A 16,586-nucleotide genomic window follows, 5' to 3' on the forward strand; every position below is an offset into this window, starting at 1 on the left:
CCCTCTCCTGTCTCCTCCTCCCTCTCCTCCTCCCTCTCCTTTTCTCTCTCCCTCACTCCTTCCCTTCCTTTCTCCCTCCCTCCCTCTCTCCCTGTCTATTTCTTCAACTATGAAAGCTTCTAGCAGAGATCAAGGGAAGAAATATTCTGTTGAGATTTGCAGACTTTCCCTTGGTGATCTGTCTAGCTGCATTCTGCTCATCTGTGTGTGTAACATGTCTCTTGTGAGGCCAAACACAAGAAATGCAGACTAATCATTGCTCTATGCTGCTGTATAAAACACTGAGTGTTCAGCTGCTCTCAGGATTTCAGACCATGGACTTGTTATCTGTTCTGTGACACCACTGGCTTCCTGCCGCAGAGCTCCTGATTTCTGTGGATGGCAGTTGATAATTGGTAGCCACAGTCTGCGGTCGGAGCCACAGCATTTGAGTCTAGCACCTGGGCTGAGCCCCACTGATAGACTCTCTCTCTCTCTCTCTCTCTCTCTCTCTCTCTCTCTCTCTCACACACACACACACACACACACACACACACACACACACACACACACACACCATGCTGGCTATAACTGCAGCTCTGAGCTGCCTGGAGAGGAGCTTGCCTGAGGCTAAAGAGATGCTTTGAACTGGGGGGGGCTGCATCAAGGTTGGACTCCCCTTTGCAGAGGACTCGATTATGTCCAGTGACCACCTGAACAACAGCACACTGAAGGAGGCCCCGTTTAAAGACCTATTCTTGAAAAAAGGTACACTTCCAAAGGCCAGCTATGGGTGATACCTGCTCTCTGGGGTTTGTTGTGGTTGTTCCTGGAGTTTACTCTGAGGACAGAGTTGAGGAAACTAAGAAGTTTATATCTACTTATGGTCTGTCAGCTCTGAGAATACTTAAAGGTTAGACTCTCTTTACGAAGATGTATTTTAGGCTTTTTCTTTTTCTTTTTTTTCATCTGTAATCATTTTGTTCGTGTTGGAGATGTTATGCATAAATACATAGATGTGTTGCTTTGGAATTTGGGGTTTTCAAATGCTCTGTACATGAAGCTAAAGCCTCCCCTGGAAATTCTATTACTCGCTGCTAGACTTTTTTTTTTTTCCACCCTGAGTCATTGAAAACAGCATTTTAAAGAAAAGATGTATTTCTTAGGATGTGGGTAGTTTCTCAGGTCACTAGTGCAGTAACAGTAGATGTTAGGAAAGAGAAGTGTGACTCTGAGAGGGAGACAGAGAGAGCCAAGGAAAGTGAAAAACAGATGGACTAACTTCTAGCTAGGGAGCACTCAGAAAACACTGCTTATAACTGTTAATAAGACAGTTACTTGTGCAGCTATATTTTTTTCTGATACACTTTCCTAAATTAATATTGTAAGATTGGATTTTAAATGAACCATATAGAAGGAATTACGGTTTTATGTATTCATTTTTTCCATTTATAGCATGACAGAGGGATAGACTTTTAAAAGTTTATAATTGCTCTTACTCCTCTGCTATGTTTTAGAAAATCCTGCCAATCATATTTGATTGGAACATATTCAGCTAAATTTCTACCGAAGGGATCATGAAACTCTAGATTCTAAAAATGCATGGTAAAAGTTGTATTCGATGAGTGCTTGGATCTTACAAATTAAAAAGATGTTATTCTAGCTGGAAGGACTCACAGTGTCTGCAGTCTAGAGATTCCATAGTCAATCTAATTGTTGCTGACTGCTGCCTCCTTGCCAGTGCCATCAAAGGCTTCTGCCTTGGACTGGAGTTGGGCACATGTGCCTGGGCCACACTTTGCCCTCAAAGAGCCCTGAGCCATTTGTGCTCTATTTTCATCTCTTCTTCTATCGATCATAGGTATATCACTTCCTACCTTTATTATCATGCAAAACTTTATATAAATATATGAATATAAATAGGATTCTATAAGCAGGTGACTGTGGCAACCATGAGGCTTTTTCCAGTGACAGTTCACACTGCCTAGAGTAGTAATAATTGAGTAATTGTTACAGAATATGAAAACCTTTAGCAAAACTTTACCATTGAAGTCATTCATAAATGTTTGGTGGAATATGGTTCTGTGCTAGACACTGTTCAAAGAATAGTAGGCAATTGGGGCCCCTTCCTTCCAGGGTTTCTTCTTCAGTTTATAATGAACACCATCTTTGTGCCAGGCACATGCTACCTCCTGAGGATACTATAGAAGAACAAGATACTGTTCCAGGGCTCACTCCATGGGGGAAGAAGACCAGAAATTGGGCACTAACAAGAAGTGCTGTAACAGGGTGCAAATGCACTCAAGGAGCCTCTCTTGGGTAGTGAGCCCATCATCAAAGGGTTAGGAAAGTGCTTCTAAAGGGAATGACACCAAATCTGGTATTTCCAAATTTGAGTGGCTCTTTTCCCCTTCTGTTGTTTTACTTGTAGGATAGATCAGAGAAGCCAACAACACAGAGTGCAAAATATATAATACAATCATTATAATTACAACTCTTACTATTTTGCCTCCTGAACTTCAAGCTGTGAAGTTATTCTTATAACACGGGCTGAATTGTCCCCTCTCGACCATGGTGTTTAATGAGTGTGAATTTTCATTCAACCATTGAAGTCTGCAAGAGTATTTTTATACTAGCAGTTCACAAACTTGAGGCAATTATAGGCTGTGTAGATTCCAACTCCTGCCCCCACCCATCTTCTTGCCCCCACCAACCAGTCTTTGTAGGATTTGAGAAATAATATACCAGCCTTTAGGAACATTTAGCACTTTGAAAGTGTCACAGAGCCATAAATAAAGAGTAAGACCCCTGAGGCTATCATCTCACCACACCCATCCTTGCTCAGGAGGACGGAGAAGAAGGAAATGCAGACACACATTCACCATGCCTGAACCACGATGGAGATCTAGGAGAGCTCTCTGGGAGAGAGGGCTGCCTGGAGGGTAAGCTAGTAACCATGGCAGCTAGCCATGGTCTTTGTTTTCCTAGTAAATTCTAGCACTTGAGGGAGTAAGGTGGAGGTGCTGCCATTGGTTAGGATGGAAGAAGAACCATCCAGCATGGTGTGCAGGGATTTGTAGAAGCATTCAGCCCTTTCAGTGATGCCATAGTATTCTGTATGGCAACTGTTCTGAATGTTGCCAAGGTGTTTAGTTGGCCTGGTGAAAGGAGGGCGCTAATGAAAGGCTCAAAACCTCCCCCAACTCCCATTATAGGGTCAGAAAGGGCATAAATTACATATCTGGAGCTTAAAAATAATTAAATATTTAGAAAATAGGACTTCTGTGAAGGGTGTTATTTATATTAATGGAGGAAAGACCAAATAGAAGATGGTGTTAACTATACCACAAATAGAAATGAGTATTATATTAGGAACCTAAGGTGGTAGAACCACACTTCCCCAGAGATTTTTAAAAATAGTACAGACACTCATGCTTCTAGTATGAGTCAGTTCAGCTCTTCATTGAACCAGCGACCAGACCAACAAAAATCTCACACATTTTCTTCTGTTTCTGTAATTACCATATTTTTCCATGTATAATGCACACATTTTTGCCCAAATTTGTGAGGGAAAAATAAGGATGCGCGTTATACATGGGTAGTACTAATTCTGTATCTATATAAATGTTTTTAATTCTTTTAGTTATGCTTATAAGTTAAAAGTGTAACTCTAGAAATCAATAATGATATCCATATGCAAAATAATACCCTGGAATAGGATAATCTGTTTTGTTGAAATTATGACAAATTTGCAAAGACGAAGAGTTCTTGGCCTTCTGTGATGCATAAATATCATAAATTTGTTACCAGTGCATAAAATTTCTTGTACCTTGTATCTGTTCTTGTGTTTTGTAATTATTTGTTACATAAAATCTCTTGTACCATAATATGTTAAAAAAATAAATGCTAAAATTCCTTTATAATACAAAAAACAAGTACCTAAATGAAACAAATAAAAATTTGAATTAAAAAATTAAAATAAAAGAGTTTTTCCACCGAAAGTTTGGGCCAAAAACGTGGGTGCACATTATAGACAGCAAAATACGGTAATTCTCCACTACACAACTTAGAATTTCTTGGAGATGTTTTTATAAAACTACAGAGATGCCATCATCACTGTCATAACTGTCACTGTTTTACAGTAATAAAATAAGGTGCTATGATGCCTTCCTATAATTTCAAACTAGATTTATTATAAAATTTCTGGTGTTTGGATTACACTGACTCATCCATTATAACATCATGAACTACAGCCCCATGAGAAGAGGGAGAGTGTGAAAATTTGACTTTGGCCTAAAATTCTCTCCTTGCGTGGCTTGCTTTTTGGCATTCTTTTGTTTATGTCAGTAGCTAGTGGAATCAAGGAAAACTGAGCAGTGGGCTGTGTTCAGAATCCCTATTGGGTACGTGAAATTTTGGAAACCCTAATGTATCCATTATTTTCTCAGAACTCTACCATTCCTATAGGTTTTATTATTTTTTTAAAAGTGTGTTTTAATAGTTCTTCCAGAATTCATTCTCCTCTTAGCCCCCCCTTTCCATCCCATCTCCTGAAACCCAAACCACCGGCAGACATTTTTCTTTCTGTGTACCCTAAGTTCTATGCATCATTGCACATTACCTCTCCCCTACAACATAAAAACAGACAGCATCTTGTAGAGCCCGACATGAGCAGACCAGGGGCAGGGAGGGACAGCAAGGCCCAAGTGCAGTGCCAGGCCTCAGCTGGCATCTGCCTTACTTTTATGCACAGACTGCTATTCCACAGGGTTAGGTGATACCTGGATTCTCAAGAGCAGTAGAATGCGTGTACCTGTCTGATGACTATGCCTCTTCAGGCCCTGTCAAAAGAGTTCCCTGTCGCGTGGTTAACAGGCCCTACTGTACCTTGTTGCCCTATGTGCAGCCCTTGAACGCTGGGCCTCCCAAGCTTGGAGTACATTGAAGAGAAATGAATGAGGTGTAATGTGGGAGAGTGTGTATGTGTGTGCACCTGTGTGGGGAAACATATGACCAGGACCTGCTACCTTGAAGGGATGGTAGTTTCATTAGGAATTGGAGAGTGCTTGGCCTGCCTGATACCTGACTGTGCAGTACAGGGAATTGCTAAGTGAAGTCCCCAGAAGTCCTGAAAACATCTGTAGAGATCTGGAACACAGAAATCTTGAAACTGGGCACTTTGGAGAACAGGTATGCTGAATTTCATCTGACACATTCAGAAGTGGTAATCGAGGGGTGTTTGGTTTCTTGTTTAATATAGAATTTCTTCAATTGTCCTATGAAAGTTATTTTCTTGAGAAGATGTAAGTAAAATCAGGCTATTGGCAACAGAGTCTCATTGGGGGCTGGCAAAACACTTTGGGGGCCCTGACTGCCTCTAAGCAGTTTCCGTGCATAGGTGGGGGGCTTTGGGGAAGGGTTCAGGAATGGCAACGGAAGAGGCAAGGGATCACCTATCACAGTTATTACAAAATGTATGGAGAGAGAGGAGGGGGAGGGGCGGGCAGCTGGGTTTGGGGGTCTACAATCCCCTCCTCATCTACCCTTCTGGATTTATCATCCAGCCTGCTCATATCCTGTGGTGGTGTGGTCTTTACTTAATTTACCGTTTACGATGCATATTTTTCAGTAGAATTTTCCTGTTTAAAGAGAGTGTGGGAGGACAGGTATGGGGGTTGCTCACATACACCCTCGTGAGCTCAAATATGGTCTTGAAGGAAGTGGTTATCGGTAGCACAGGACTCTGGAGTCCGGAAGTCATCATGCTTGTTTCCTAGAATCTTCCCTGTTTACTCAAATTTTCATTCTGAAAATCCTCTGGACCTCTCTTGAGGGAGTATTTGTTGCACCAAAGAAAGTAAAGGCTTCGTATTTTCCAGTTGTTGGTGTTCCAGAAAGCAGTTTGTTTTCATTGAGTAGTTTTGCCTAGAGTTCAAAGCAAAGGTCTGCTGCACATTTGACTGGGGGCTGCACGGCTCTCCTAGGGCTCCGTGCCCAGGAGCTCCACAGTATCTAATGGGTCCCTGATGTTGGGGACTTCAAGAAGCACCAGAGGTGACTCTGACATGCAGCCAGGGTCCAAATTGCTGCTGCTTCACTTGCTGTTGCTCCTGTGCCTGATTAGGGCTTGGTTGTTAGGACAGTGGCCTCTGGAACCTGGGCCAGTCCCTGCAGGAAGAGCTGCCTCTCGTGCTGTCCCAAGGACTGTAGTAGCTCAGGCTCTGATTGGGCTTGTCACCCAGGGTGGTCAGCTGGGCTTCACTGCTTGGTTGCTTGCCTCAGTGAGTGGACCCCTGGGGACCCGGTTCCAGCCAGCCTGTTCCCTTGCCCTACCCCAGGCAAGTTCTAAATTACGAATAACCATGAACCCCTAGAGTCACCATGTGTCCTGTATGCCATAGACGCACTTTCTGTGGCCGTACGCATGCATGAAAACTCAGGACAACAGCCTTGGAGTGACTCCAACATCTCAAATCCTGGCATCTGGAATGTCCTCAAGAAATCCAGGGACTGTTACTGTTTGTACTAGAGCACCTGCTGTCAGTTGGTCTAGACCACCAGTTCTCCAAGTATGGCCAAAGATCGTTGGGGTCCCCAAGACCCTCAAAGGTAGTCATTGAGACCAGCTCTTCTTCATATACCTCAACCAAAGCAACATGTGACAACAGATTGAAGGTAAAGCAGAGAGGAGAATCCAGCTCTCTTCTGTTAAGACAGATATTAAAGGATGTGCAGAAGTATAAAGAAAAACCACTCTTATCACTAAATTTTTTTGTTTTCAAAAATACAATTACTTTTATTAAGTGTTACATGTATTAACATACAATGAGTTTATTTTTAATGAATATTTAAAATTTTCAGTTTTAATTTCAAGTATGGTAAATATTGATGGATGTCATTGCACAAACAAAGCTCTTTGGGGGTAATATCAGTAACTTTTAAAAGTATAGAGGGGTCCTGAGACCAAAGCCCTTGAGAGCTGCTAGTCTAAGCAGACCCAGAGGGTGGAGCCAAGGAAGGAAGTGCAGCAAGTTTGGACATGTTGAGGGCTGGGGTGGGCCTTCCAAGTGCCAACACCTCAGCAGGGGCAGGGCAGGGCACAGGAGGTGTGGCATCTGGTGAGTGCAGCCTACGAGCAAGTAGCCCCCTATAGAAGAAAGATGGTGGGGATTCTATACACTGTTTCCCACAACTGAGATTTTTCGTACCCTTGCTTGCAGTGAATTTTTTTAATATGATATTAGATCAGAAGATTCATGCCTTTCAAACAATATAAAATGTTTTATTTGCTGTCTCAGACCAAAACAAATCAAATCCAGAGTGAATAAAGATCTAAACATAAAAACACAAACTACAAAAATATTAGAAGAAATATTTTTAGACTATTGGAGAAGACCTTTCTAATCAAACAGGAAGCTTAGAAGCCATAAACGAAAAAGACAGTCTTTAATAACATAAAAGAATTATATTTTCTATAGAGAAACTCAAGCAAAGTTTAAAGAAGTAAAGATTAAAAGAAAATATTTGCAACACATGTAGCAGACAAAGATTTATAGCCATGATATGTCAAGACTGCTTACAAATAAATGAAAAAGAAAGAAATGAGAAAACTACAAATAAACTGATATAATTATGAAAAAGAAAAATACAAATTACCAATAACCATAGGAAAAGATCTGAACTTACTAGTAGTTGGGGAAATACAGATTAAAACAAGATATATATTTTTGCCCATGAGATTAGTACACCTGGGAAGGGTGAGCGTCCAGTGTTAATGAAGGTGTGGGGGAGCATGCCCTCTCCCTGACAAAGAGCGTTGTCATAAGGCAGGGTCTTAGTAGCCATCAGCATTTAAAAGGATATGTCCTTGACCCAGAAATTTCAATTTTAGGAATATTTCCTATATGGATAGTTACAAATGTGGGTCAACACACACATTGACACTCACACACAGACGTAAACACACACAATATTTGGTTATAATGGAAAAAAGGAAAAATCGCCTAAACAACCATCACTTGGTGAATGTCAGTTCTAGCATATCTGGAATAGATAGCCACCATAAAGAGTGAGGTTAGTATATATATTACAAATTTTTTTGTTTTCAAAAATACAATTACTTTTATTAAGTGTTACATGTATTAACATACAATGAGTTTATTTTTAATGAATATTTAAAATTTTCAGTTTTAATTTCAAGTATGGTAAATATTGATGGATGTCATTGCACAAACAAAGCTCTTTGGGGGTAATATCAGTAACTTTTAAAAGTATAGAGGGGTCCTGAGACCAAAGCCCTTGAGAGCTGCTAGTCTAAGCAGACCCAGAGGGTGGAGCCAAGGAAGGAAGTGCAGCAAGTTTGGACATGTTGAGGGCTGGGGTGGGCCTTCCAAGTGCCAACACCTCAGCAGGGGCAGGGCAGGGCACAGGAGGTGTGGCATCTGGTGAGTGCAGCCTACGAGCAAGTAGCCCCCTATAGAAGAAAGATGGTGGGGATTCTATACACTGTTTCCCACAACTGAGATTTTTCGTACCCTTGCTTGCAGTGAATTTTTTTAATATGATATTAGATCAGAAGATTCATGCCTTTCAAACAATATAAAATGTTTTATTTGCTGTCTCAGACCAAAACAAATCAAATCCAGAGTGAATAAAGATCTAAACATAAAAACACAAACTACAAAAATATTAGAAGAAATATTTTTAGACTATTGGAGAAGACCTTTCTAATCAAACAGGAAGCTTAGAAGCCATAAACGAAAAAGACAGTCTTTAATAACATAAAAGAATTATATTTTCTATAGAGAAACTCAAGCAAAGTTTAAAGAAGTAAAGATTAAAAGAAAATATTTGCAACACATGTAGCAGACAAAGATTTATAGCCATGATATGTCAAGACTGCTTACAAATAAATGAAAAAGAAAGAAATGAGAAAACTACAAATAAACTGATATAATTATGAAAAAGAAAAATACAAATTACCAATAACCATAGGAAAAGATCTGAACTTACTAGTAGTTGGGGAAATACAGATTAAAACAAGATATATATTTTTGCCCATGAGATTAGTACACCTGGGAAGGGTGAGCGTCCAGTGTTAATGAAGGTGTGGGGGAGCATGCCCTCTCCCTGACAAAGAGCGTTGTCATAAGGCAGGGTCTTAGTAGCCATCAGCATTTAAAAGGATATGTCCTTGACCCAGAAATTTCAATTTTAGGAATATTTCCTATATGGATAGTTACAAATGTGGGTCAACACACACATTGACACTCACACACAGACGTAAACACACACAATATTTGGTTATAATGGAAAAAAGGAAAAATCGCCTAAACAACCATCACTTGGTGAATGTCAGTTCTAGCATATCTGGAATAGATAGCCACCATAAAGAGTGAGGTTAGTATATATATTACAAATTTTTTTGTTTTCAAAAATACAATTACTTTTATTAAGTGTTACATGTATTAACATACAATGAGTTTATTTTTAGTGAATATTTAAAATTTTCAGTTTTAATTTCAAGTATGGTAAATATTGATGGATGTCATTGCACAAACAAAGCTCTTTGGGGGTAATATCAGTAACTTTTAAAAGTATAAAGGGGTCCTGAGACCAAAGCACTTGAGAGCTTATATATATTACATATATATAATTTATACTGTATTTCCCCGAAAGTAAGACCTAGTCACACCATCAGCTCCAATGTGTCTTTTGGAGCAAAAATTAATATAAGACCCAGTATTATATTATATTAGACCCGGTCTTATATATTATGTTATATAAGACCCGGTCTTATATTAAAATAAGACTGGGTCTTATATTAATTTTTCCTCCAAAAGATGCATTAGAGCTGATGGTCCAGCTAGGTCTTATTTTCTGAGAAACATGGTATATATATGTATATATGTATATATATATATATATATATATATATATATATATATGTATGTATATATATGTATTCCTGTTTAAAGATGCCTGTGATATATTAAGTAAAAAAAACCAGAACAATATAGTTGTACAGTGATTCCATTCATTAAAAAGAAAAAAGCCCTTATTTAATAGGCAAATGCACAAATACACACAATGGGTGAACTGTGCTCCCCACCCTAGGATGGCATGGGGTTGGATGGGGGTTCCGAGAATGCTGCAGGCCCATAAAGGGGAACTTTTATATTATACACTATTTTCTTCTATACTGTTTAAATTTTAAAGGTCTTCATTTTTATAATAAAAATCCTTTTCAGATGGAACACAAATATACCCAAATATGTCCATAGAATTATGGAAACATAATTGAATTACTTTGCTATAAATGGTTATCTGCATAGCTTTCCATATTCAGGAAAAGATGACCTAGAAAAACATTCTCCAAATAAAGAATTAACTCATGAAGACTTTGTGGAGGAACCCTCACTGTAATCATCACTTTTCTCTCTTTTCATGGCCATAAAGCAAGGAAATTTTCTTGAGAAACAAAAACATTTGTCAATTCCAGGGTGTGATTTAACTTGAAAGCCAGTTTACGCATATGAACACTCTACTGTTCATCCACAAAATAAAAATAAAGGTTGGTAAAACAAGACATTATTTTGTGTTCAGTCTTCATGCTTCACTAGCTACCTTTGACCTAAGCAGAATTAACTCCCTGCTTGGGTCAGTAATTGCTCATCACTGGGCCGATAGTCCTTGCGTTGGTAGCTCGCTGCTCTGCACAGATCCTCACAGATCCACTGTGCTGCACAACTTGTGCTCTTTGGCCAATGTAGGCCTCAGTGCTGTCAGTAGTAGCTGTCCTCACAGGGAGCACACATGTGCAGGGGGAGCCATGAGTCCCAGAACCCTCTCTTTGCCTTGGTGTATGTGTTCCAGAGTCATTCATTGATTCGCCCCCTAGTGATGAAGTTGCTTAACTACTACCTGCAAGGCACCACCCCATGCCTGACACCAAAAATACAAAATAAATAGAAGTAGGTTCCTGAACATAGTTTCATATGAGAGACAGACTGAAACAATACAGTCACATCTTGTGTCATAAGTGATGAAATAAGGGATCCAGCCGCATGGCCAGGGAGGCCTCACACAGGCACCATGTGACATGGGCACCAAAAGACATGGGCATAGAGAGGTGACATGAAAAAGCAGAGTCATGAAGACAGTGTTTCTGGATTAACAAGCATGCCACACATCCCACAGCCTATGAGGATAAATGAGGTCACATCTATATCTGTACCCCAAATGTAAAGGTCCTTATCCTATTCCCTCTGATTGGGACCAATTTGTTTTTTCCAGGAGGCTCGCATCGTGAAGATTTCTGATAATCCCTGGGAGGGGTTTGGGTATGCAGAAATTTGGTGGCTCCCTGGGGGCTTCCTCCCCACAGTAAGTAGGTGCTCAAGCCCGTAGGGCTGAACTGGGTACACAGACCCTCTGGAGGCCTTGCCAATCAGCCATTAGACCTCAGGGGTGCCCAGAGCAAAGACGCTATGAGGAGTGGGGTGGAGATCCCAGCACCTGGGTCTTGCTGATCACCAGCTTCTAGAGCTGATTGGAGCATTGCCTCCTCAGCCTCCTCAGTCAGCTGTGCCCACTGGGATCTGCCCTTTTACTGCCAGCTGAGTGCACCCGGCAAAGCTACCTGGCTTCAACTGCTCACCACATGGGGCTCAGCATTTCAGTTTCCTCACAACCAGCTCCGCTCTCCAACACGCACCTCTAGGTAGCCCCACTATAGGCCCAGTGTCAAGTGCAGTCTAGCTCAGTCCAGAAGGCATTATGTAAATCATTGTCCCTTGGGTATGTGGGGGCCGAGGGCAGGAGTGGAAAACAGTGGCACAGGACAGGATATGGTAGAGTTCAGGAAGACTCTCCATCTACCCTCATCCCATCCCCTGCTTCTCTGTTCCCAGGGTGTGGATGGTGGAGGCACACAGCTGCAGATATTGGGGGGAATGGTGCTACCCAGTCCCCTTTTACATCATCCCAAGTGTGAGCCCATGTGTGCATGCACGCATTCATGTGTGTGTCTGTGTGCACATTTATATGTGTGTGTGAGTGTTCATGCATGTATGTGTTGCAAGTTCAAGGCACTAGTGCAATTGACAGAGCTCACCCCTCTTTCTCTTGCCCTTCATTGTACCCCACACCTCCCCACCTCACACCAAAGATGTGCCTTGTCTTCCTCACCTTTTCCTGAGCCTCTCATTCTTTAAATTAAGGCCCCACACAGACAGTCACTTCCTTTTTAGTGTGTGGGGAGACTCAGAGGAAATCAGACAGGCAACACTCAGCAGAGCCATGAGCTAGAAGCCAGAAAACAGAAAGTCTGGGTTCCAGGGCTAACCTTGAGGACTGAGCCTCTGCTTCCTCCCTGCAAAACTGAAGTGCTTCAATAACCTCCTTCTCTAATTGCCAGCTCAATGTGCTGTTATTCTAGAAGTAGCTCCATGGCACTGTACTCGTGTGTGAAGCATGTGTTAGTGGAATTTGAAAATCTCTTGTAATGATGGTGTCAGAAAACCAGTGGTGACCCGACTGCTCATGAAATATGGTGCCCACAGGGTTGGAGACAGGGGAGATGTGTTTTCTAAATTACTTCCAAGGGCAGAGCCTTTGAGGATAGGAGGTTGAGCTTTATATCAACATGTATTTTCCCTTCGGTGTACAATGTGGATCCTGTATAGATGTGTTTTGGAAAACTTGACTCAACCATAAAGATGAGTTTAACTTTTCCAGAGTGATTACACTGGGAGAAACAGCTTCGGTTTTGAAAGATTTTCTTAACTCTCCTTGGGGTGGCACGGAAGAAGGATATCATCTGGCAGGAATGGAGTATAGGGGAAGAAAAGCTTTTCATACCCCAAGAGATGGCCCTCAAGGACCTGCCTGCCCAATGGGAAGGGGTAGGCCATGCGGCACCCAGCCTGTGGCATGCACACTGGTCTGGTCTTTGAGTTTCATGGGCTGGTCAATTACAGCACAGCAGCTCTAGAGGTTTTGCAGGGCCAATGGAATACATTTTCCTAAGGCCCTTCTCATTATAAAATTGCAAAGTCATGGTGTGTCTGAGCACCAAGGTTAGACCAAACACTAGAAATCTGTTGAAAAGAGAGCCCCCAAAATGGGTCTCCCTTCATTTAAATGTTATTAGAATGTCAAAGTCTGGCCGTGGCCTTGGGCAGCAGGTCTGTGGAAAAATAGGTCCTCTTTCATGAGGTCTTTGTGAGGACCAGATTCATGCATGAGGCCTTCAATGTGTGGTGGTTGTCATGATCAGAGTGCCTCGAGAAAATGGGATCTGGAGAACTGAGTGGGTGATGATGCAAAGGGGCATGTGGTTAACACAGTTTCCACTTTCAATGCAGCGGAGTTGGAATTTGCCCAGATCCTCATCATCATTGTGGTGGTTACGGTGATGGTCATGGTCATCGTCTGCCTGCTGAATCACTACAAAGTGTCCACGCGATCTTTCATCAACCGCCCGAGTCATAGCAGGAGGCAAGACGACAGGCTACAGGCGGTAAGTGTGAGCCTGGGCCCTTCCGGTGCTGCCCAGGCCTCTGTCCCGGGCTCTAAAAGTGTGACTGGGTGTCCGTGAGGGCAATGAAACAGAACAGGCTCTTGTCTCAGCCCACTGCAGTTCAGAGGTATTGAAAACTCTCTATTGAAGGTTAATATACTTATGGTAAAGCATATGCATAGTGAGTGTTCAGCTCAGTGAATTCTCACAAACTGAACACACCTGTGTAACCAGCACCCAATCAGGAAAAAGACATGACCAGCCCCCAGAAACACACTCAGGCCCCACTTCCAAGTATGCCCCACACAAGGTCACCACTGCCCGGATGGCTATCAGCACAGACTAGTTTCACCTGCTTTTGAACTTTGTAACAATAGAATCAGTTGTTGCTCTTTGGTGCTCTTTGATGCCTGCCTTCTTTCACTCACATTACACTTGTGAGATCTATCCTTGCTCTTATGTAGAGACCTATTCTTAAATGTGGTCTGGCAGGTGTTCCAGTGATCAACAACACACTGTGCTCACTACCTGCTTGTAAGAAGCCAAGGGGGTTCCACAACCTAAGGGCGTGGTCGAGCTAGGAGAGTGGGCATGGGACAGCAGGGGGCCTCCTCAGGTGCATCACGGCAGGTTGGGCTGTGTAGGGGACTCACAGAACAACCCATAGTGAGGCTCTTCAGGTTTTTTAAGGTTTCTAGCTACTTCTTGCTCTGAATCACACTCCTCCTTTAGAAAATAAAACACTGATATTCAGCTAACCTGCTCCATGATCTGTACCTGGGCGACCAAGAGCCACTGGAACTTTCTGCTCTGAGCTGGTTTTCAATCTTTGATTCTGGTGGCTTTCAGTGAAAGACTTGGGAAGCGTGAGTTTAGGTACTTATAAATTCTTGGCTTTGGTGGTGGGCAAAGGAGGCAGGATCCTATCCCCCACCCCACAACACTCAGCCCCTCAGAGTGTCAGGACCAGGGCTGCCTGGTAACTGGCTTAGGAAGACCATCATGAGTATGGGGGTGCAGCTGTTTTAGAGGGTATGGTGCAGCTGAGCCCAGAGCCCCTGTGACCTCTCAGGAGGTCAGAGTTATGCTTCATTGGGGCTGCAGTAAGCCATAAGCTCTGCTGTCCCAATGGGTGGAATTGAGGTTTACTGAGTGTTCTGTGTCCATGGCATGCAGAGGAGAGGGAAGGGATGACTTTATTGTGTGCCACCCTTTAAACCCACAGAGATGAGACAGGATGCCATGTGGCTACCAGGATCAATCCTAAGAAAGAACCCCTTTCTCCCTCTTGCTTTCTCTCATCCTCTGCTCTCGCCTTCCTTTGTCTTCTCACATCTCCAGTTGGATCCACAAGCCCCCTCCAGCCCTGTTAACATGGCTTTCATTATACGATGATGGTTTCCTTGTGGGCCCTCTGTTATCCTAGCAGTCTAGTACCTGCAGGGTCCTGACTCCCTGAACACTGGTATCCTGATGCCTGTAGATTCCCTATTGTTGTACAAGGACAGCTCTGTTACCTGAAGGACAGAACTAATTCTGCTGAACACAAAATACTCATAATTCTCCTGAATTTTAAAGAGAGAGGACAGAGAGAAATCTTGTCACAGCAGTGTCAGAACTATAAAAGGATCGGTCATCATTGCTTTGCCTAAGCCTTAATGCAAGGATTATAAATGCCGACCCCCCAGCCTTCAGGAGAAGTAGGTAAAGCTACCCCACTCGTTGTCATCATCAATAGGCAGCTCTCAAGTTTCCAGGGAATACCTGCCATGAATTTGTCTAAGTTCCCTATCTTACACTTTCTGCTCCAAGCCCCAAAGTTTGCTTGGAGTCAGTGCAACGGGACAATTCAAACTGCTTACCCAGTGCCTGGGCCCCATCCATCTCTATCTTCCTCTCAAATTTGTTTCAGGGATCATCTTTCTTCCACCTAACTTGCCTTGCCTTGCATGGGTGAGGTGCCTCCTTCGGCCATACCTCAATGTAGACCTGGCCATGCTTGCTTTCACTGTCCCCATCCATTGTTGCCTTAGCACCTACTCGCTGTTCTCCAACCCCAGACTGGGTACTCCCTGCCCAGTCAGGTGATGGGATGAGTATATATACAGTCACACCCTTACCAGCAAAGAGGGGTGCCAGGAAGACAATTTTGCAAAGGCAGAAAAACAAAACTTTAAGTACATTTTTACTTGGACTATGTCTTCTATTTCATTTGGAAGTGGGTCTCTAGAAAGACCCTCTTCAGGGGCAGCAGTTTGCTTATGTCCACCCTCCTCCAGGGACTGCTGGGCAGCAGGGCCTCCCTTTCTTGAAATCAAGAAAGTAATTAAGTGACTCTCAGAGGTTCCTTCAGGGCTACACGCTGCACGGCCAAGTGAAAACAATCAATAGCTAGTGATTGTGTCCGCGGACATTTTTATCACTGTCTGTGCCTAATTTTGTTAATAAACATTTGAAAATTTTGCCCCTGAGAGTTCAATCCTAGCTCTGAGCTGGGGGTTGTAGAGATACAGGCTGCACACAACATAGGGTTTAATTCCTTTGCTACTAGTGTGCTCTTTTTTCTTTTCTTTGAGAGACCAGTTACAGATACTGTTGCTTCTCAAGGCTTGGATTTTCCTTCTCGATAAATAGGAATGTGGATATTGCACAGCTTAGCAATGGGCTCTATTCGACATTTCACAAACCCAAGATGTATTTTTACACAGTGATGGAGACAATTCAGGCCCAGACTACATAGCTCCATTTCATGACTAGGACCATTCGCCTAGTTCATAATACAGAAAGGAAAGAGAGAGGGTGAGGAGGAAACCTGACTTCTCTCCTGCACACAGATACAAATCTAGATTATACCTTGGGTGCAACCACACTTTCACATGTAGTTCTCCTCCTACCCAGTAATGTGCTTCCCCACCAGGCTTCTTGGCTCCCTGTGGGGACAGAGCCCCAGAGAGCAGTTTCCAGGATCTCGGCCTCACGTGGAAAGGTGCTGGCTCGGGTAGTAGATGGCTATCGGCTGTGGCTAGTTGGCCGTCAGCTGTAGCCAGTTAGCCACTGATATAACTGCAGTGGCTACGCTGGTTGG

The 16,586-nt window shown here is 42.7% G+C and overlaps 1 protein-coding gene across 15 annotated transcripts in view; it reads left to right on the forward strand.

The window, feature by feature from the left end:
- Nucleotides 1–16,586, forward strand: part of LDLRAD4 (low density lipoprotein receptor class A domain containing 4) — a 606,571-nt gene that overhangs the window by 557,247 nt on the left and 32,738 nt on the right. For 13 of the 15 annotated variants that reach the window (XM_074340417.1, XM_074340421.1, XM_074340425.1 and 10 more), the window contains one exon: nt 13,347–13,501. In XM_074340417.1, coding sequence (XP_074196518.1) covers nt 13,347–13,501 — 155 coding nt within the window. Of the gene's footprint in view, nt 1–570; nt 748–2,851; nt 2,922–13,346; nt 13,502–16,586 lie in introns of those variants that run through there. The other 2 variants (XM_019718708.2, XM_019718707.2) reach the window with 2 other exon arrangements.

This window comes from Rhinolophus sinicus, linkage group LG09 (assembly GCF_036562045.2).
Source record: "Rhinolophus sinicus isolate RSC01 linkage group LG09, ASM3656204v1, whole genome shotgun sequence".
NCBI classification, from domain to species: domain Eukaryota; kingdom Metazoa; phylum Chordata; class Mammalia; order Chiroptera; family Rhinolophidae; genus Rhinolophus; species Rhinolophus sinicus.